We start from the raw sequence: 22,155 nt of genomic DNA on the forward strand, positions 1-22,155 counted from the left end.
AAACAAGAGTTTAATTATGGGGGAGGAGAGAAAGTTAGGTTGAAGAGGCAAGTTTAGAAAGTTAGTTGAAAGCCTTCGGTCATTGTTTGTTTCCTATTCCAAAAATATAAGGATGCATAAATGTTACAATTACCCACTCTTCCAAGATCGGCAACAAACAGTCAGAAATCAGCATGCATGCAACTAACATAACGTAACATTGTTACTACTGCCTTTTATTGTTATTTAAATTAATGTGGCTCTATCTTACTTCCTCTCAGCTTTAGCTACTTGTTGGCAACTCCTCATCTTCTTTCCTGGCCATCTGGGCACTACTTTCACTTTCCCTCCAAGTAAGTACTATTTGACGGTTAAATAGTTCTTTCAAGTTTTTGAGATCAGCCATTATTACCTAATGTGTGATCCTACTACATCATATATATGGCATTTGTTTCAATCTGTGAACTGGAATGGGCAGTGTAAGCCTGACAAATTCATAGTTAATTTGTCAACTTTGGAAGTGACGTAACAAGTGCTTAAACAACGATGTCATTAATACAGTCAAATTTATTGAAATATATTTTTCACTTATATAGTTTGATGGTGCATATGTTTTTCTCGGAGATATATAATTGTGATTTAGACCAATTGTTGCAATTACCACTTGTTAACTACTCTACTACATGATATGTAGATATAACATGGCTGAGGAACTGGATAAACCTTTGCTTGATCCTGAGAATTTCAACCGAGAGGGCATTGATTTGGTAAGTCCTCCAACAAAGGCAGGACTCAATATAATTCAATAAATGAATATCTTAGACTTTAACGTTTTCTATTTTCATTCTTGTTTTTACTTTTAATGACATTTTTTTATAAAAAAATTAAAATTTGTATAGAAAGCCGTGACAATAATAAAATGTTATTTTTGTTTCCTATAAAAAAACATTTTTGTAATTAAAAGTGAAAATTATTACAAAATACAAAATATTTTCTGGAATCAAATAAACTATTATTGTTTTAATTTCAACTTCAATATTTATTGCAAATAAATAACATTGTTATTTTGATCAGGAACGTATACCATTAGAAGAAGTATTTGAACAGTTGAGAACATCACGAAGAGGACTTTCATCTGATGATGCTGAAGCCCGGATAGAGATATTTGGCCCAAACAAACTTGAAGAGAAGAAAGTAAGAACGCACACTTCTTATAAATATCCGATTTTCATAAATTCATCATATAGAATACGTGAACCAAGATAAAATTTGGCCATTCAAGTACCTAGTTATAGTATTTTGTTCATCATACCAAGATAGATGTTAAAGTACCCTGTTCACCGAGTTACAACCATATAACCTCTTTGGAGTACATTCGGACTTATAAACTATAAGTTCTTTATAGCTTATTTCGCCACACTTCTTGGTAAAACTTATCAAAATAAGTACTTTTTAGTTTATTTCAATGAGTTTCTTAATTAAATTTGTAACGAAAGCTCTTACATGACAAAAACTTATTGAATTAGCACTTCAGTAAGTTGCTTACCTAACACATCCTATGTGAATCAGTTGAAAGTAGAAGAGTTGGGCAAGCTGGAGTTGTGGCCCTTGTCCATGGTTAGCATATTGCATCTCACTAAAGAAGTTCTAACCAAAAACACTGTCCTCAAATGTTTCTGCAGGAGAATAAAATATTGAAATTTCTTAGTTTTATGTGGAATCCTTTGTCATGGGTTATGGAAGCAGCAGCATTGATGGCGATTATCCTTGCTAATGGTGGAGTGAGTAGAGAACACAATAATTGTTCTTCGAATATATTATATGCTCCTGTGTTTTCATTCAACATTTACTTTTTGGTTTGTATTTCATTTCTTGATTCCTTATTTTGAGATAAATTTTCAGGGGGAAGGTCCTGATTGGCAAGACTTTATAGGCATTATATGCCTACTGGTAATAAACTCAACTATAAGTTTTATAGAAGAAAATAATGCAGGAAATGCTGCTGCAGCATTGATGGCTCGTTTAGCTCCTAAAACAAAGGTATGTTTCTTTGTTGATGACATCCATGATCCATCTTAGGAATTCATCACCTATGAGATGCAGAGTGGACAAATCTCCTTAAAAAATAGAAATTGTTTTAGTAGTATATTACTATACTATGTTGCTTAATTCTTGTTATGCTACAATACCTTGTGTTTAAGATTCCTTGCATACACACCATTAATGAGCAAAAGTCTCTAATATCTTTGTTCACAGGTTCTCAGAGATGGGCAGTGGCAAGAGCAAGATGCAGCTATTTTAGTACCTGGAGATATAATTAGCATAAAGCTGGGAGATATAATTCCAGCTGATGCTCGCTTGCTAGAAGGGGACCCTCTAAAAATTGATCAGGCAAGCCTTTGTTATGAAATAAATAAATATTCTAACTCTGCTATATAACTTTTCTATTTAGTGGATTCACTATATATTTTCTCACGACGTAAACTGTTACAATCGATCAAGAATGGAGATGTCCTGGTTTTGTTTTATGCAGTCAGCCCTTACTGGAGAATCTCTACCTGTCACAAAGAGAACTGGTAACGAGGTCTTTTCAGGTTCAACATGTAAACATGGAGAGATTGAAGCTGTAGTGATAGCAACAGGAGTTCACTCATTTTTTGGTAAGGCAGCATACCTGGTTGACAGTACCGAAGTTGTTGGGCATTTTCAGAAGGTAACTTGGGAAAACTTTCAACATCTTTTGACATGGTTTCATGCAATAATAAGAAATATAACCAAGCCAAGATGTTTACAAAGAGCTAGAAGTTTGAATGATTACATAAAAGGTACAGTGTTTTAAGGATTGCCATGATGTTTTACCTGTGATAAAAACCAGCACAAAGGAGCAATGAAGTATACACAGATTATAGCATTGGTTTTATATGGAAACTCATCACAATGCAAAATAACTTTTGCATGTTTTTGATCAATCAGCCAAATTTCAAACTCTGATATCTGTGTTATTTGCTTACTTTTTTTCAGGTCCTTACCTCAATTGGTAACTTCTGCATTTGCTCTATAGCTATAGGGATGATTTTTGAAATAATTATAATGTTCCCAGTGGAGCATCGATCATACAGGGATGGAATAAACAACCTTCTTGTTCTCCTAATTGGAGGAATACCCATCGCCATGCCAACAGTATTATCTGTAACACTTGCAATTGGCTCTCATCGTCTTTCTCAGCAGGTTCAACTTTTGAGCTCTTAGCATTCAATTCAATACAGTAGAACTAGGACCATTCCCTCTCTTCTTATGTTTGGGACTCGGATTCAAAGAAATTAAGCTTTTGTCTGCATTATTGGTAATCATAGTTTAAAGTCTGGCAAATCCTATAGTATCACTTTGGGGTAACCATACCCCGCCCGCATACTTTATATCGCATCACTTGAAGCATAGTTAATGCATAGGGATAGGGGCACCGTAGTGCTACCCTTAAAGTTCAAAACATTGTAACAGATCTTTGTGCTGCTGAGTGCTGACTATGTTCTTTCTGTGTTTTTAAATCATTCGTAAGGGAGCTATCACAAAAAGAATGACAGCAATTGAAGAAATGGCAGGCATGGATGTCCTATGCAGTGACAAAACTGGAACTCTTACACTGAATCGCCTAACTGTTGATCGAAACCTTATTGAGGTAGGTAATGGAATATGGACAAGGATACGGTTGCTGTACTTAGAGTTTCACCTTACATGTTATGTTATGTTGAACAGGTGTTTAACAGAAATATGGACAAGGATACGGTTGTTCTACTTGCAGCCAGAGCAGCTAGACTGGAAAACCAGGATGCTATTGACACTGCCGTAGTTAATATGCTAGCTGATCCAAAGGAGGTAAAGATACCCATCAGATCACCCATGTAACTTTGAAGTTCTCCAGCGTACTAATAAAAGATAAACAATTCCTTCTTTTTCTCTACAGGCACGTGCAAACATCACTGAAGTTCATTTTTTACCATTCAATCCTGTAGATAAGCGTACAGCTATAACATATATCGATTTTGATGGCAATTTTCATAGGGCCAGTAAAGGAGCTCCAGAACAGGTATCAAAACTCATGAAAGATGGCCATTATATTGCTTTTTCTTAATGCCTAATGTCTCCTAGTTTTTCTTCAAATCTAATACAAAGTTTTTCTTCAATGTCCTTTATTTTTGTACCAGAACTTCACACTGTTCTTTACACTGTTTGCTGAATACCAGATTCTAGATTTGTGTCAAGAGAAAGATCAGATTGCCAAGAAAGTGCACACTATAATAGACAAATTTGCTGAAAGGGGATTGCGATCTCTTGCAGTTGCTTATCAGGTATAGCAGCTATTGTTTTCTTTCCTGCTAAAAGGGTGATTAAATGAACAAAAAAATGTCAATTTATTGCTTACTGTAAGAACATGGGTTATGAGCATAACTTAGCCTTACAAAACCGACTTTTAAGTTAAGAATTGCTCCCACTTATAAACTCTATCTCAGACACTATCTCTAGTCAATATGAAACTTCATTATGTTCCCCTTCTTGCCCACGGCTACCTGCCACAATGTTGAACTTTCAACACCCCTCTCTACCTAGCGGTGACCATAATTTAGGTTGTTTTTCAACACTTACAAATATAAATTTTCAAAACTAGAAGATATGATCAAGACTTGAACAATTTTAGAATGTCAAATATTAATTTGTCTTACTTAGACAAGTCTTTACTCTTTCAGGAAATTCCTGAAAAATCCAAGGATAGCCCTGGAGGTCCTTGGACTTTTTGTGGTTTGTTGCCTTTGTTTGATCCTCCAAGACATGATAGTGCTGAGACCATCCGAAGAGCACTTAACCTTGGAGTCTGTGTTAAGATGATTACAGGTAACCACCAAATTCCAATGAAAGCATAGAGTATAATAAACAAAAGGCCATAGTTTGGTTCAAGTCATGTGATGTTCCAATTTAACTCATTATATTTTCTCTGTACTGGAACCTTACCTTCAACACACCCAAAGTAGCATATCCTATTGACGTATTCAATGCAAAATGCTTTTCTCTAATAGTCAAATTTGAAATGTTGAAGTCTTGATGTTGTTTACATGTCAATGACTCAATGCAGGTGATCAATTAGCAATTGCAAAGGAGACAGGCCGAAGACTTGGCATGGGAACAAACATGTACCCTTCTTCATCTTTGTTGGGTCGCGAAAAAGAAGAGCATGAAGCTCTCCCTATTGACGAGCTCGTTGAAATGGCAGATGGCTTTGCTGGTGTATATCCTGGTATATTGATTTGATATTTAAGAAAATTAGTTGTTTCTCTCAGATCATATATTTCATTCTCTTGTTTCATTTCATTTCCTTTCTGTCAGTAGAATAAATAACCTCAAATAGGAAAATATGCTTTTAAGACATCTCACTATCTCAGATAACAAATAAAAAGAATGATGCAATATTGTTGTAATAGTAATAGATGGTCGACATGATATCCTGTCTGTACAAAATCTTACATGGTTGATCCCTTTTATTGCACCTTTCAGCTTCCTCTAAACTATATAATGCCTGATAATTTTCTAATGAGATATGATGAGTTATGCAAATTACCCATTGCTTGCACTATTTCATGTTTACCATCCAAATATGAGTGATTTAAGCGTGGAAAGAATTCCAAGACCCTAGTCTGGAGTGCTTAACTAACACCAGTTATGTCGTCCTATTCAAAACTTTCGGATGAATTTTCCTATATGTGGTTACCTATCATTTTCGTAAATGTTGCTATTTCACCAAATCTGTTTAACGATTGTTTTATCAATGCATATTTTCAGAACACAAGTATGAAATAGTGAAAATTTTACAAGAAAAGCAGCATGTTGTCGGAATGACTGGGGATGGAGTAAATGATGCCCCAGCATTGAAGAAAGCAGATATCGGAATAGCTGTGTCAGATGCAACGGATGCTGCAAGAAGTGCTGCTGATCTGGTCCTAACCGAGCCTGGCTTAAGTGTTATTATTAGTGCTGTGTTAACTAGCAGAGCTATATTCCAGAGAATGAAAAATTATACAGTTGAGTGTGCAATCTTTGTCTTCTCCGTATTATCATAGAAAAGTTAGCCTTTCCACTTTTATACATTTTATAGCCTCGATATGAAAGCATGACTAGTCAGTCCTATAACATAGTCAAAGTGTCAAACCAAAAACAGCGTCAGTTAAAATCTTTATTGTTCAGACCACCAGTCATTATAAATGTATTAACCTGTAATAAACTTATAATAACTCAATTTTATTGGTCTTTTTAATGCAGATATACGCAGTCTCCATCACCATAAGGATAGTGGTAAGAGAAGTTCCTATCTCCAATTTCGAAGTCCTTTTTTGTAGCTTCTGTTTTTCTCTTATCTTGGACTTATATTTAAATATTAAAGCCCCCTGAGACTTGCATCTAACTTGTCAAACCAAACCCTTTTGCAGCTTGGTTTTGCTCTCCTAGCATTGATTTGGGAATATGATTTTCCACCCTTCATGGTCCTGATCATTGCGATACTAAATGATGGTAATACATCAGACAATTTTTCCATCCCTAAGACTATGGACATGAACCATAAAACTTCCATTTTCCTAATCTTCTGTACATACATGCTTAAATGATAGATGGAAACTATACTCACCAATTTTATGTGACTTTATGACAATATAATAGAAAGAGATTATATTCATTGGCCTGTTTGTGTAAGTTTATCTGGAAGCACTTCTAGGAGAAGAAAATAAGAAGAAAAAAAAAAAGCTTCTCTATAAGCTAAAATTAGTTTATACATAAACTAATTTGTAAAAGTTCTTTCATATAGTTTCTCTGATAATAAAGTTATGAGAAAAATCAAAATACATAATACTTCTTTTCTCTTGGTTTCAAAGCATCCAACTAAATTTTTGGTTCATTCAAGAGTGTAAATTTTGCAAAGGTGTACAATTTTAGCTTCAGAATCAATATAAAAAGGGTATAAAATCTTGGAATATAAATATTCTTCATCATTTGAGTAAACAGCAGAAGTTCTTTAACAGAGAGTTTTACTTTGTCACATCTATAACTTAAAGGGAAGTTTTTACAGAATAGGATAGACAAAAAGGTTGACCAAATATGATATAGTGATATGTAAGATTTGAACTCATAATTGTTTAAATTTGAATTAGGTACCATAATGACCATATCTAAAGACAGAGTGAAGCCATCCCCAACACCTGACAGTTGGAAGCTGCCTGAGATATTTGCAACAGGAATCGTGATTGGCACTTATCTTGCTTTGGTTACTGTCCTGTTCTACTGGGCAATAGTTGAGACCACTTTCTTTGAGGTACAAAAGTCTTTGTTTCTCCTTCTGCTTTTGTTTGTTTTAAGACCTCAAAGGCAAAAAAAAAGTTGTTTAATAGGAAGAAAGTGTTTATGCAGAGCCACTTCCATGTAAGTTCCATATCCAGTGACAGCGAGAAAGTATCATCTGCAGTATATCTGCAAGTGAGCATCATTAGCCAGGCTCTAATTTTTGTTACTCGTAGCCGAGGTTGGTCATTTCTAGAGAGACCAGGGGTTCTACTGATGTGTGCATTTGTAATAGCTCAACTGGTAATGTTAAACAGATGTAGTTGTGGTTATATAGGAAATCCATAAAGAAGGTGAATAATAAAGTGTTGTGTGTGAAATGGATAGGTGGCGACCATAATTGCTGTGTATGCATATATCAGCTTTGGGAAAATAAGAGGAATTGGATGGAGATGGGCTGGAGTGATATGGCTGTACAGTATAATCTTCTATGTGCCGTTGGACATAATCAAGTTCACAGTGCGGTATGGCTTGAGTGGAGAAGCCTGGAAACTGATATTTGAAAGAAAGGTTAGTGTTTATTAAGAGTTATTTAATTAAATAAGGAGAATGATATACATACAAGTAGTTGTGTGGTGAATTTGAACAGACAGCGTTTACATATAAGAAAGACTACGGAAAAGAAGAAAGGGCAGCAAAGGAGGAGAATGGAAGGGGGTCTTCTTTGATAGCTGAAAAGGCCAGAAGACGTGCTGAAATAGCCAGGCTGGGAGAAATACACAGTCTCAGAGGACATGTTCAATCTGTTCTCAGACTCAAAAACTTTGACCAGAATCTCATCCAATCCGCTCATACAGTCTAAGGAAACCATGGATACATTTTTACCTATTAAATAAATTTCTCTTCATTCATTTTTTTTATTACATTCTAATAAATAATTTCATTTTTATATTTGTAAGAATCCAACCAGGTCAAACAAATACCCGTACTTAAATTGTTTTCTTAATAAGCGCTTGCGTTGGAACTATTTTAATGATGCAGAATATGGCTCTCGGCCATGTTAACAACAAACATAATGATCATATAGATTCTTCTTCTTTTTTCTAGTACCCATCAACGAATATCCAAAACATCCATCCAGATACCAGCATCTCCAATGTTTTGGAGTAAATTTATGTCATATGAATAGTTTCTCAAAAATAAGATATTTATTTTCTGTAAGAAATTATTTTTTAGTAATAAAAAATAATATGTATCTCATACATAATAATATCATAATTAAGTTAAAATAAAAAATATAAAAATATGAGTTTTCTAAAGTTTTTTATCATAAGAGTAAAATTATATACATTTTTTTTATAATGACATGATACTTTGAAACTCAAAACTTAAAAAAATTTCTTTCAAAATACTCTTAATTAATTATGTAAATATGTTTAAGAGGAAATTGATGATGAGCAATTAGACAATGTAAAATTAAAGATGATAATTTCTTACTATGTCATCGACAAATTTCTTCACCAAACACATATGATCTGAGGTTGTTTTGGTTGGCATGCATAGCTAGAGTTTTCGCTACTTGTCTTAGAAAGGATTCAACTCATGGTTTTTCTCTCTAATCAATTGGGATCGATTAAATATGATACGTCATAAAAAATTTATTTATAAAAGATTAATAAAACTTAATTACAATAATATTTTGTAAAAATTAACTTATATTATAAATATGTTGATTCAGGATTATATAATAATATCTTCTTTCATTACCACGTAAGATTATGCTCATTGATATTAGTATATTTAATAATTTGATTTTAATTAATTATTATTAAATTAAGAATTACAAATAAGTGAGAAGTTTAACATTAATTAAAATAATATTTTGGTCTCTATATTATTTTAATTTTATTTTTTCTTTTACAGAAAATTGTAAATTTTAATTCAACACTCATATTTTGGTTATTACTAACATGGTTGACATATCTATAGTTATTTTTTTCGGTGTAAAATTATTTCATAATTTTCTCATGAGTCTAAAATTGACATATTTTTCTTCTATAACAAAAAAAATAGAGAAATTATGATTTGTGGAAACCTATTTCCATAAAAAATAATTTTTTTGGCAGTTTTATACCTACCAAAAAAATTTGTAAGAAGTTTATTATTTTATACCACTCAAACAAAATTATAATAGTATTAACAATAACATCATCATCCACGTTAGTGACAAAATTAATGGCATGAATCAAAATTTATCTTATATACATATACCAATACTAAAATCAACAATGATTCATATAAGTGATAGCAGTTTATCAATAATTTTTTATGGAATTAATTCCTACCAGTTAAAAAAATATATACTAATACTAAAACTAGTTGAACCTAACGCTAACTTACAAATTAGCGTGGGAATCAAACTATTAATTAAATCTAAAACATAATTATGTGACAACTAACAACATCTTTAATGCATAGTTATTGATGAATTACTTATCATGATTTAATGCATAGTTATTTAAATGAATTATTTATCATAATTTTATATATTATAATTTCATATAGATTTAAACACTTTATATAAAAATTCTTTATGATATTAAAATTGTTGAAGTGAATGAATCTTACAATATTTGAAAAGTATTATATTTATGATATAAATTTATTAAACAATATTTACTTATATAAGTAACACCATAACATTAGCTCCAATAAAAAAAATTGAAGAAAATTGTTTAAAATTAAACAGTTCCTATGAATACTGGCATTGAAGATGCTTTAACACTTATAATCCAACCAAACGATCGAGTGGCATTTAATATTTTCTCCAAAATAAATTTTTTTGTTCCAACTTCGAAGTAGATGCATAATTAATTAAAGGCACACGAGATATGGTACATATTCTAATTTAATAGATTATCTAACTTTGTTGTACTTGTCAATAGTCCAAATTCCAAATAATAACACCAGATGTTATTTAAGCAAAAGATTATAATTAAAAAAGCTGTTTTAAGTATGGGCTTGATTCTCGTTGTTCTGTTTCCAAACTTCGTTCTTCTGACATAGTCTGTTTTTTGTCCTTGTGATAAAAGGGTTCTAAGATTTGTGTCAGAGAAAATATCACTCGTTAATTTTATATCTCGTATTCCCTTTATTTTGTTTATTATTTTTCGTTTAAGATTATAATATAGATTACAAAACAATTAATTTTTGTTATCCATATTAAATTTATTTATAATTTCTTAATATGTGATTAATTATCTCTTTCATTTATTATTTCAACATTTTATACGCTATTCTTTTTCCTTTTTTTTTATAAGATCCACTTGGGAAAATAATAGTTAATACTATCTTAAAATTTTAAAATAATAGATAAACAAAGAAATTAAAAAATGACAGATAAAAATAAAGAAAATACTTTACATCATGTTTAGCAGAAGATAAACTAGACAGACACTGTCATTGATTTATTGGTATGTTTAGTCGAGAAAAGAAAGTCAAATAAAATAAATGGAAAGGAAAGAAAGAGAAGGAAAAAAGAGAGTAAAAAAAATAAATTTTGACATGACTTAATTCCAACATCTCATTTATATTAAAATTGCACCATATATTTTATAGAATTTAAATAAAAGCTCATTTATAATTATATTGTTATATAAATTAATAAAGTAAAGCTGGAAATGTTTTATTTTTATTATTTTTAAGATCGTATTCGGACAAGTTGTCGTAAAAAACAAAGTTGCATATATCCATGTTGTTACGAAGGGAGCATGCATTTTGTGGTTGTTGCTGCCATGCATATATATTGAGTGATTAGAGAAGGGTCATTCATGGACTGCTATATATTGGTGTTGCTAGCTAGCTTCTTCTCTTCCTCTTTTGGGTTAAATACTTTTTCTCATTCAATATTATATAATTTACTATGAAAATGGCATACATAATATTCTCTTATTATGTGATATAATACAATATAATATTTTCTTACATAATATAATTTCATGTCCAATATTTAATATTAAATTTCTATTAAACATTTTACATATTAGTTTATGAAATTTAATTATAAATTGGTAAAATAAAAATATATAAACTATTCAAAATAAAAAATATAAAATGATATAAAATTAAATTAAAAATATTTGTATATTAAATATTTTTTAATTTATAATTTTTCATAATTTTTAAAAAATTAATAACTCTTACTCGATGATACATAATAATGTTAATATGGTTAATTAAACAAAACAAATATATTAATAGTTTATGTTCTTGTTTATATGAATAAATGGTTATAAATTTAATTTTTTATTATAATTCATGATTTAAAAACAAAAAAATTAAAATCCCATATTTAAAATTATAGGAAATCAAAATTATAATATATTTTTAAAATTTATACTTTTGGTTGAAATATACGGCACATGCCAGAAATAAACTTAAAAAAGAGAAGAAAAAGAAGAACAAGTCATTTTAAAATTTAATAACTAAAATATATTTTTAATCCTTTAACTCTTAAAAAATCTCATAAAATACCATTTATAACCGCTACAAAATATAATACCCTAACAACGTTATTTTCAAATTAAGGACAATATTGACTTGTTACTACCCTAATAAATGTATCTTACTAATTTAAAGTGTTTTTTTCTTGGATATTATTTACACCATGGTTTGAGTTTATAATTTATCTTAATTTCTTTTTAATACCCCAATAAACTTCTTCATTTACTATCTTCTTTAATGTTAAATTATTTATTTTAACTATTACACTATTATATATTTTTTAATAACATGTTGATTTTTAAACAAAAATAATAAGTTTAAAATTAAATAAACAATTCGATATTATAAGCACATGAAAATATATTTATCATCTACAAAATAAAGAATTATATAAAAAAATCATATAAACAGGTAACTTTATACGTAGTATTATTTTACATTTATGATTTAGTTCAATAACTATTTTTTATGTGACAAAACTTAAGCAGTCTCATTCATAATCAAGACATGAATACAACTAAGAATAGAATGATAGCACTACGAACCTGGAAGTTTAGATTTAGTGATGATAAATTTCTGCGTTCTTGCATAATAATGCCAGCCTACGATAGAAAGTTAGTTTCTATTTATAAGAACCATCTTTAAAATAATATTTTTTATAAGATATAATTTATAATGTTTTTTATATTAATTATTTTTAAACTATAAATATTTTGTATTAAAAGAAGAAAAAATATATTGACAAATTATTATAAAAGAGAAAAATATTAATGAGAAATATAATTTTAGAAAAAGTTATAAATTTATTATTATCAATTAAATTAATTATTTTTTAAATTTTGATGAATTGCACAATTGAGTCTTTTATATAAAAATGAAGGGAGTAACAATTTGATTATTTTATTTTACCAGTGAGAATAAAAAATAATATGATAAAATTTATAATAACTCATGTATTTTGTTTAGTTAATGTAATTAGATTCTTTGACAAATTTTATTATATTTGATATTTTTATTAAAAGATAACATGACAAAATTTTACGGTGTGAGTGCATTATAGTTAATTTTACTCGTACAACAAGAACTTACTTATTTGGTCTATAAAGAGTTTGATTATAGACGAACACATTATTAATTATTATGATCCCAGAATCTATATAAAATTATTGAACCAGAAACAAAGGCCATTAAAAATGGTGGCATTAGTTCAAACGTCTCTTTCCATAATAACTATAAAAAAAATACTTCAATTGCATCATTAAAATTAGACAAAGATAAAAGTTTTGCATCACTTCCTTTTCGAAATTTATTAATTTTTCCTTGACGGTCATTTTAAGTAATTGATATCTTTGACTCCCCTTCAGGTTTCGCTTGGCCGTTGGCATGAAAGCCACGTATACCAGTTCTCGCTTATTAACATTAAGTAAATAAATGTTATTTTATAATAATTTTTTAGAAACGTGTCTTTCGTTCATGTCCGTGTATTGTATTTGTGAAAGCTACTTAAATTGGCTTATTCAATTAGCAAAAGAAAAATCCAGAACAGAAGAACCAAGCTTCACACAATTTTTCTTTCTTTCTTTCTCAATTAATAGAACTCCAAAAGTAAAATCATTACTATTATTTATAGTAATGTAATGTACTACTATTAAATTAGAAATTTATTTTTATATGCATATACACATACTGAGGGAGACACTGTGACTGTGATAAAGTAAATAAAATTTCTGTGGCTTTGGATTCTTCTGGCAATTCGTGCTGGCCAGCTTTACTTGGCTATGGGGGCAGCAATAGCATAGACCCATAAAATAAAAATTGAAACTTGGCAAAAAGGGGTGACTGCAAATCCCTTTCACTTTCAGTTTCAGCTTTTTTTTTCCGGGTAGGAAGAATTTTGTGAGATGGTGGAGTTTCAAAGGTTTTTGCTGTTGCTGTGCATCACCACCTGCATTCTTTGTTGGATACCCAATAGTGCCACTGCCGCCACAGATCCAAACGATGGTTAGTGTCTTCTTTCACTCTCACTTATTGTTGCCTTTTGCATTGTGCTTTTCTTGCTCTCTTCTTCATTCCAATGGGTTTTGTTTTGTTTGGTTTTCAATTTCATGTATCTGCTTTGAACTATTCTGACAATCTGTTTGCAGTTTTTATTTTTTATTTTATTTTATTCTGACATAATGAGAAGCTTTGTGGCTGATCTATTGAGTGGCTCATATCAGTTCTATTACCCTGATTTTAGACAGTTTGTTGGCTTTCTCAGTATGGTGCCTCTTGCTTTGCATGCCACTGATCTCAACAAATGAATGACTTTTTTCTCCTTTCCAGTTTGAGCTATGTTCTGTGTCTTGATTGTCGGTTCTTACTATTTTGGAATTGGTTACATTCCCTTGCGTCATTTTTAAGTTATTTAAGTTCTGCTAAGTGCTAAATAAATCATAATCAATCCTTATATCTAGTCTTTTGCATTATTCGGTTGTTGATGGAGGTCTCACTTCTTTCCATGGCTTTTCCCTTTCCGTGTATAAAGCTCCTCTCCATCTACTTTTGATCAGGGAAATATTCAATGCCTCTTCCTCCACCTCCCCCGTTAACTTTTACCAACTATGGATCAAATGTCAAGAATTTTATGTAATAATGCACACACATTCAGAGTCAGAGAAAAAGGAGATGCTTTTTTTTAATTTTTTTTTTCTGGTGTGTGTGTGTGTGTCTGTTTTATAGTTTGCCGACACTCTTGGTCTTTCTCTTTCATCCCCTTCCGTTGACTTTCTTCAATATTTTTGTCTTCTGTTTGACTTGCAATTGTTATGTTACGCAATTAAATTAAATACAACTAGAAATTCTAAGAGATAAGCAGTGAAAAGGTACTTAAACACTGCCTCATGTTCCCCAAAGGGACTAAATAGTAATCTGAACGAAGCACTAGAGCATGAGCCCTCTGCTGCAGCTGGCCCTCCTGGACTTTCGAACCATCCTTTATAGTATCTCTCCTCTCAGCATTCCCTTGTATCGTGAGATTAAATGCTTAATATCATGAACGGTAACATGGAAATTTGTTAGCTTCACTTGTGCCTAATTCCAGTATTCAAATGGATGTTATTCATGGTCATGGATGACTTTAATCCCATAATAGCACATTTTGAGCTGCCATATTTCAAATTTAGGATTTGAAGTAATTCATATGAAGTGATTAAAATAACTAATGCACTAGACTTCTAGGCCTGCCGACTATTCTAACTTCTGATTTGCAAATCACTAGCCTATATAATCTTGCAGGTTTTAGCTATCTATCTAAGGTGTGAGTACACTTGCAGGGCTTAAATAAGCTTGTTTTCCTTCTTTTTTTGTATCATGTAGTTCATGCCTAATTTAATCATGTACACGTCCTAATTGTTTTACTTTTGTGACCCTTCAGAAAGTCTAAGATGTTTGCTTGGTGAACATTTAAAATTCCCATTGGCATCCCCAAATATGAACTTGTATGTGGTATGCATCTTGATCCTTGAAATTTCTGTTTTGGTACTGGGCTACTGGCTCAGGTATATAATTTTGAATGATTTTTCTTCTGGTGCCCTAGTATTCACTCATGCTATTTTAACTTACATCTATGCACACAGAAAAATTTAATAATCTCCTAGCCATACTACTTCCACCCAAGAAATTATGATTATCATTTTTAGAATCCTTGGTAAAAGTTGGGTTTCCTTATTTTTTTTTTCACCCTTTGATGCTTATAAATGTGCAACTTTTATAGTCAATAACATGAATATGACCAATTCATTGTCAGCAAACCTTTTTGAATTTGTATTGAAGACTAAGCTCCAATTCTTTGACTTATGCCTGAAGTAGTATATTCAGGGATTCTATCATAATGGATTAATTTTGCCTAAAGAGTAATCTAGACCTTGAAATATGTAAAATGGATGATGGTGAGGCTATAACCTATTAGATAACGAATTTATGTAATTCATGTCTTGGGGTTGCTGGGCATTTTTTTATTTTATTTTATTTTCCAAGTGTTTAATGCAGCTGCTGCTGTGAGATTTTTGTTTCAAAATATGAACTCACCACCCCAGCTAGGTTGGCCTCCTAATGGTGATGATCCATGTGGACAATCTTGGAAAGGCATCACTTGCTCAGGCAACCGTGTTACAGAGATGTATAGTCCCACTCTCCTCTTCACTTTATATCACTTGATCCTGAGTACATTTTAGGCTTTAATGCTGATTTTTTTATGAATATTGTTTGTTACTTCTCAGTAAGCTATCTAATCTTGGACTAACTGGATCGGTTCCTTACGGATTACAAGTCTTGACATCTTTGAATGACCTGTAAGATTAATGATCTCTTTACTTATATGCATTGCTACTATTGTTGTGACCTTGTAAATTTTTGCAGAGACATGAGTAGCAACCGTCTTGGTGGAAGCATACCTTACCAACTTCCTCCATATTTGCAGCGCTTGTATGTTGATATTTATATATATATAGGGTTGCTACTCTTCAGTCTTCAGTGTATTTTGTTTATGATATTATAATTTTGTAACATTCTTAGTTCTTTGTTTGCAGAAATCTTGCTTATAATAACATCACAGGGACAGTCCCTTACTCTATTTCTAACTTGACCGCTCTTACAGACCTGTGTGTAATTTTCTTCTTGTAAATTTATCGTTTGTATCAATCACCATGACAAGCACCCGGAGTAATTTTTTGATTTGTTTTTTATGCAGGAATCTTGGTCACAATCAGCTCCAGCAAGGACTGGGTGTCGACTTTCATAATCTTTCTACTCTCTCCACATTGTGAGATTTCCTCCTACCCTTCAGCTGCATTAAAAAGTAGTCTAAATGGCTGTCAAGTTATTGTTACCTTGACAATAAAGTCATGATCCTTTTCACCATGTATGTTTTAATGATGTTTCTCTGGACTAAGTAGCATTTTTGTATGTGCAGTGTAATAGTTTCACTATTTTTTTTATTGCATTTTAGGACATTTTTGCCTGTGATTTGCATTATCTCATGTCATATGGTTTTGGTAATTTCCTAATTTACACACTCTTTACTACTGAGGCTATTTTTGGTTCTTGGTAACAAATCACGGACAAGTGGGCTAAAATTCTTTTCTTGCAGGGATCTCTCCTTCAATTCTCTAACAGGTGACCTCCCTCAGACTATGAGCTCACTTTCACGCATAACCACCATGTAAATTTACTAACTGTTGATGTTTTCTGTTAATACTTTACGTTGTTAATTGCATTCTAAGTTGATATGTTTAAAATTGTGCAGGTATCTGCAAAATAACCAGTTTACAGGCACTATTGATGTCCTTGCTAATCTGCCTCTGGATAATCTGTGTGTCTCTGTTGTATCATATAACATAGCTGGAATATCCTATTTTCATAAAGAAAAACTAAAGCCAATTTTATTTACTATCTTAAATTATTCTCAGGAATGTGGAAAACAATAATTTTACTGGATGGATACCGGAACAGTTGAAGAACATAAACCTACAGTAAGCTTTTCCCATTATAAGCAATTTGGTAACTAGGAATCAAATTTTCATCATAAATTTCTGTAAAACTTTAATATTGGACAAATTTAACAATAGGACCGGTGGTAATGCATGGAGCTCAGGTCCTGCACCCCCACCTCCTCCAGGGACGCCTCCAGCACCTAAAAGCAACCAGCACCACAAGTCTGGTGGTGGAAGTACCACCCCCTCAGATACTGGCAGTGGCAGCAGCTCAATTGAAGAGGGCAAAAAATCTGGTATCGGAGGTGGTGCCATAGCTGGAATTGTGATCTCGGTCATAGTTTTGGGGGCAATAGTAGCATTCTTTCTGGTGAAGAGAAAATCCAAGAAGTCATCTTCTGATTTAGAAAAGCAGGATAATCAGTCCTTTGCTCCACTTCCTTCAAATGAAGTGCATGGTCTGCATCTTGCATGCTATTTAAAGATTTTTTTATATTTTCAAAGATGAGGTCATCCTTATTTTTATGTTGCTTAATTGTTATATTTGTAGCATTTTTCATATTTCATTTTATTAGTTTTGCACGTTATAGGTTAGTTACATTTGCAGAAGCCACCTACTGTATTGGTTATTCTCATTCTTGATCTGCTTTTGATAAATGAGTTCTGCAATTGCATCATCATTTTGCAATTGCGGGGTGCCAGTGGTTAGGTAAGAATTGAGTGCATCTGGAACGTTTGGGTTTGGCGGTGCTCTGGTATTTGGGATCCTATTATTAAGCTTTTCTGGTTCCTTTGTGAACTTGTTGTCAGTTTTCTGTATTTTCGGAGGTCTTCCTCTGTGTTCAGGAGCTAGGATAATTTGTTCCGTAGATAGTAGCTGTTTACTTAACACACTTTTCCTGGAATGGGTGCATGCTTGACATGGCAGACATCTTTATAGCTGCTAGACTAGAGAATTCTGTTATAAAATTGCCAAATTTTTTTTCTTTAGGATCATGATCAGCCTGTCTTTTTTTCTTTAGTAATATGATTCTCACCAAATTAAAGTTTGCAATTCAAAATTTGGCATATTATTTTGCTTTTCAACTTCAGTATCCAAATTGACATATGTGCCATAATGCAGAAGAAAAGTCCATGCAAACTTCCTCTGTAACAGACTGGAAGACGTTTGATACTTCTGGCTCAATAAATCTTAAACCCCCACCTATTGATCATCATAAATCATTTGATGAGGAAGAATTCTCCAAGAAGCCCACAATTGTGAAGAAGACTGTAACAGCTCCTGCAAATGTGAAATCATATTCTATTGCTGAACTGCAGATTGCTACTGGCAGCTTCAGTGTGGATCACCTTGTTGGTGAGGGGTCTTTTGGGCGTGTATACCATGCTCAATTTGATGGACAGGTATTTCTTAACCACTATTCCTGTTATTTCACTGTCTGATTCCAACGACAAGTATTAGTATACCCAGATTAGTGTCTTGTTATTATTTAAATTTCCCTGGAAGTGGATCAAATTTGAATAGTATCTATATGCTAGCGTATGGATGCATGCATTGATGATATGAAATAAGTTCGTGTTAATTTTAGTGTCTCCAGTATCTTCATCTCCAACATTCCCTTCCCTAACCAAAAAAAGAAAAAGAAGCAAAGATTTCTGGAAAATCATTTGCATGTAAAGTGTGAACACTACAGATATAGCTAATATCTCATTAAATACCATGAGTTTTTCTTCAATTGACCTAAAATTATTAATGATTTTGACCTTGTTTTTTTGTAGGTTCTTGCTGTGAAGAAGATAGATTCATCTGTCCTTCCCAATGATTTGACAGATGATTTTATAGAAATAATTTCAAACATCTCCAATTTACATCATCCAAATGTGACAGAGCTTGTAGGTTATTGCTCAGAGTATGGACAACACCTCTTGGTCTATGAGTTTCATAAAAACGGATCACTGCATGACTTCCTTCACCTACCAGATGAATATAGTAAACCATTGATATGGAATTCGCGTGTCAAGATTGCTTTGGGGACTGCACGTGCTCTAGAGTAAGTTAGTTGTGGGCTAATGGGGTTAGAAGATCCTTACACTACATTTTTGTCATTAATTCATGATCAATATTTTAATCTTATAAATCATTTTCCCCCAGATTTATTAGCTCTCCTTCCTCAACTATCTTTCGGTTTAATGTATTTTGCTTGGCGTCCTGCCTAACTTGCATGCTGACCTGTATGGGCTTGACTGATTTAAAAAATAAGTTTCTAACTTGCTCTTTTTTTTTTTTACCTAATTAAAAAAATTGTCTGGACTCTAGATAGTTACTTTATCTAATGTTCAAATTTGGAAATATGAAATCAAGAAGAAATAGTTTGGACTAGAAAACAGTAACTGAGTTTAAATTTGATCCACTGTCACCTTGAAAATCATACACTAACACTATATAGGAAAGCACCAATTTACGGAAGTAATTAAACATTTAACTTACAATAGAATTATTTTTCCTGATTTTTAATGTGGAAATATGTGGTTGGAGTTAAGTTTGCCACAAATGACTCAAATGACTGACTTACTGATTTTTTTTCCTGATTTTTAAATGTTATCCTTGAGACTAAAATGACCAGACTTTATCCACAATTTTTTTTTGCTAGGTACCTACATGAAGTTAGTTCGCCATCAGTTGTTCATAAGAATATTAAGTCAGCCAACATATTACTGGATACAGAGCTTAATCCTCATCTTTCAGATAGTGGATTGGCAAGTTATATTCCAAATGCGGACCAGGTGATTTTACAAAATTTTGGAACTTAATGTTGTGAACTTATGTTTTCATAATTGATCGTGATTATGTTTGGCCAACGTTGTTTTACTGTTTCTGTTGCTCTTTTTCTACATATATTTAGGCTACACTGATCGTTGTCAATTTGAATTTCCCGTTTGTCATGGATGCTTCCAAATATGTATAGTTTATGACTTTTAAGAAAGCAAATGGTTTGTAATGTATTTGATGAATTACCAATAGCACTAGTTGCTCTTTCAAGTTATGACTAGCTTAGACAAGCTTGGGGTTATAATATTTTAGTGGTCTTCATGACCATATGAACATAACTTCACAAATAATTTTCATATTATGAATGCCTTGAATCAGTTCAGCTATTATTTATCACAGAATAATAAAAGAGTACAGTTGGCTCTTTGGTTTAATTTATTAGGAAGTGTTCTTTGTACAACTTTCTCAGTCTAACAAGGTAAACCATGTGCGATGTGTCAAAGGGTTCAAACCTACAATATACTGTGTAGTTTACCTATATGGAAGAGAATATCTGTATTCTGTCTGACATATTTCGTTGGATTTGGATGTATATTGTAGTTATTTTCTTATTGGGCAGGAATATTGATCATGTTCTTAACAAATGCAGCTTTTCCTTTTACCCAGTGACTCTAAGCCCTATAAAATTATTGTTCTAACTCTTGGTCGCACATTCAGATATTGAACCATAATGTTGGATCTGGATATGATGCACCTGAAGTTGCCTTGTCTGGTCAGTATACTTTGAAAAGTGATGTCTACAGCTTTGGAGTTGTCATGTTGGAACTTCTCAGCGGACGGAAACCATTTGATAGGTGAATTAATGGTTTTTTTTTTGGTCTGCTCTCACGTTTTTGAGCAATATTCTGCAGAAATTGAAATTATGTAGATATAATAATGTTGTCTCCTGATTGCGAAACATTCTGTAACAGCTCAAGGCCAAGATCTGAGCAGTCTTTGGTTCGATGGGCAACACCTCAACTCCATGATATTGATGCATTGGCTAAAATGGTTGATCCTGCAATGAAAGGGCTATATCCTGTTAAGTCTCTTTCTCGATTTGCCGATGTTATTGCTCTTTGCGTTCAGGTACTGTCAGCCACGTTCCCAAAAAATTATTTTGTAAATATGGATGGAAAATGTTTGTGCATTCATGTGTTTTTATTTTTGGGGGCAGCCGGAGCCAGAATTCCGACCACCAATGTCAGAAGTGGTTCAAGCACTGGTGCGATTAGTGCAGCGAGCTAACATGAGCAAGCGAACATTTAGTAGTAGTGATCATGGAGGATCCCAACGAGGGAGTGATGAGCCAGTTCTACGAGACATCTAAATCCCAAAGCAAATGTAGTTATATTTGTAATATAATTTCCAATAGTTGCAAATTTGAAGCTCGGTTTAAATTCATATTCTGTTGATGCCTACTGTGTAAACGGGTCCAAATGTAGATTGTTTAATTCTCAACGATAGATGACGTCATATCATCTCTGTTAGTTTCATATGATCTCACAAGTTCGTTTCATCTCGTATTCAGATGGTTTCGGCTAGGCTTAAATTTGAAAGCAAAGGATTTAGGTGTTTTGTTTTTGACATTCTTTTTTTCTTTTCCACCTTCTCGCTCTCTGCCCAGTCGCATCTCACACGAAATAGTAACCCACCACCGTTAACCAAACCACCCACAGGCACCCTCAAACCATAAGTTGTTGAATGCTACTACAATATTGCATCGTATCTGGCTATCTACTCACCACAACTACATCCAACCAAGCCCCCACCCAACAGCCTTTGTGCTGCCATTCTCGAAGGCATCAACATCAAATTCACGCTTCTATTGCAACATGGAATTCGTCACAAATCGTTCGGTGAGAGTAAGGTATAGAGGCTTCGCCTTCTATGATGGTGTGCATAGAGGAAAAAGGAGAGGTACATGGGAAGAGAGGGAAAAAAAATAATTCCTAGCCATTAATTTAAAATTTAAGAAATCTAGCAGTTTAAATCATGCTACCCACGGTGGGAGATATGTTGCTCGTGTTCGCCATTTGTCGGACGTTAATATCAACAGAACCCTACGACACTTTT

General features: G+C 32.5%; 2 protein-coding genes and 1 long non-coding RNA gene across 6 annotated transcripts; 2 read left to right on the forward strand and 1 right to left on the reverse strand.

The window, feature by feature from the left end:
- The first annotated feature begins 220 nt into the window (after positions 1-220).
- On the forward strand, positions 221-8,276 carry LOC114407854 (ATPase 10, plasma membrane-type). Its single transcript, XM_028371128.1, has 21 exons — positions 221-332; positions 674-746; positions 1,054-1,173; positions 1,662-1,760; positions 1,882-2,019; positions 2,236-2,370; positions 2,513-2,692; positions 3,001-3,207; positions 3,536-3,655; positions 3,733-3,852; positions 3,941-4,063; positions 4,221-4,325; positions 4,722-4,866; positions 5,105-5,266; positions 5,809-6,047; positions 6,286-6,318; positions 6,453-6,534; positions 7,170-7,330; positions 7,426-7,599; positions 7,684-7,866; positions 7,946-8,276. Exons 2-21 carry the CDS (start codon positions 681-683, stop codon positions 8,156-8,158), a joined length of 2,805 nt encoding a protein of 934 aa, XP_028226929.1. The 5' UTR covers positions 221-332; positions 674-680; the 3' UTR covers positions 8,159-8,276.
- On the reverse strand, positions 6,902-8,055 carry LOC114407855. Its single transcript, XR_003665687.1, has 2 exons — positions 7,919-8,055; positions 6,902-7,848 (listed from the first exon to the last, which is right to left on the reverse strand). It is a non-coding gene; the product is annotated as an uncharacterized LOC114407855 (long non-coding RNA).
- Positions 8,277-13,413: 5,137 nt separating the features above from the next.
- LOC114407856 (protein STRUBBELIG-RECEPTOR FAMILY 6-like) lies at positions 13,414-21,605 on the forward strand. 4 transcript variants are annotated; one of them, XM_028371132.1, is made up of 17 exons: positions 13,417-13,800; positions 15,215-15,285; positions 15,817-15,958; positions 16,059-16,130; positions 16,198-16,263; positions 16,368-16,439; positions 16,529-16,600; positions 16,928-16,999; positions 17,084-17,149; positions 17,247-17,309; positions 17,406-17,728; positions 18,394-18,674; positions 19,050-19,321; positions 19,922-20,054; positions 20,758-20,894; positions 21,012-21,168; positions 21,257-21,605. In XM_028371132.1, exons 3-17 carry the CDS (start codon positions 15,858-15,860, stop codon positions 21,407-21,409), a joined length of 2,040 nt encoding a protein of 679 aa, XP_028226933.1. In that variant the 5' UTR covers positions 13,417-13,800; positions 15,215-15,285; positions 15,817-15,857; the 3' UTR covers positions 21,410-21,605. The 4 variants fall into 4 exon arrangements, with proteins under 4 accessions (XP_028226930.1, XP_028226931.1, XP_028226933.1 ...); XM_028371131.1 differs by having other exon boundaries at positions 15,829-15,958; XM_028371129.1 differs by lacking the exon at positions 15,215-15,285 and having other exon boundaries at positions 13,414-13,800.
- The last annotated feature ends 550 nt before the right edge of the window (positions 21,606-22,155 follow it).

This window comes from Glycine soja, chromosome 3, assembly GCF_004193775.1.
Source record: "Glycine soja cultivar W05 chromosome 3, ASM419377v2, whole genome shotgun sequence".
NCBI classification, from domain to species: Eukaryota; Viridiplantae; Streptophyta; class Magnoliopsida; order Fabales; family Fabaceae; genus Glycine; species Glycine soja.

Coding starts and splice junctions, on each gene's coding strand:
- LOC114407856 (XM_028371129.1), top strand. CDS start 13,701: ATGGTGGAGTTTCAAAGGTTTTTGCTGTTGCTGTGCATCACCACCTGC. Junction 16,440..16,528: donor TTGACCGCTCTTACAGACCT/GTGTGTAATTTT, acceptor TTTTTTATGCAG/GAATCTTGGTCACAATCAGC. Junction 20,895..21,011: donor GGACGGAAACCATTTGATAG/GTGAATTAATGG, acceptor ATTCTGTAACAG/CTCAAGGCCAAGATCTGAGC.
- LOC114407854 (XM_028371128.1), top strand. CDS start 681: ATGGCTGAGGAACTGGATAAACCTTTGCTTGATCCTGAGAATTTCAAC. Junction 3,656..3,732: donor TTGATCGAAACCTTATTGAG/GTAGGTAATGGA, acceptor TATGTTGAACAG/GTGTTTAACAGAAATATGGA. Junction 5,267..5,808: donor CTTTGCTGGTGTATATCCTG/GTATATTGATTT, acceptor GCATATTTTCAG/AACACAAGTATGAAATAGTG.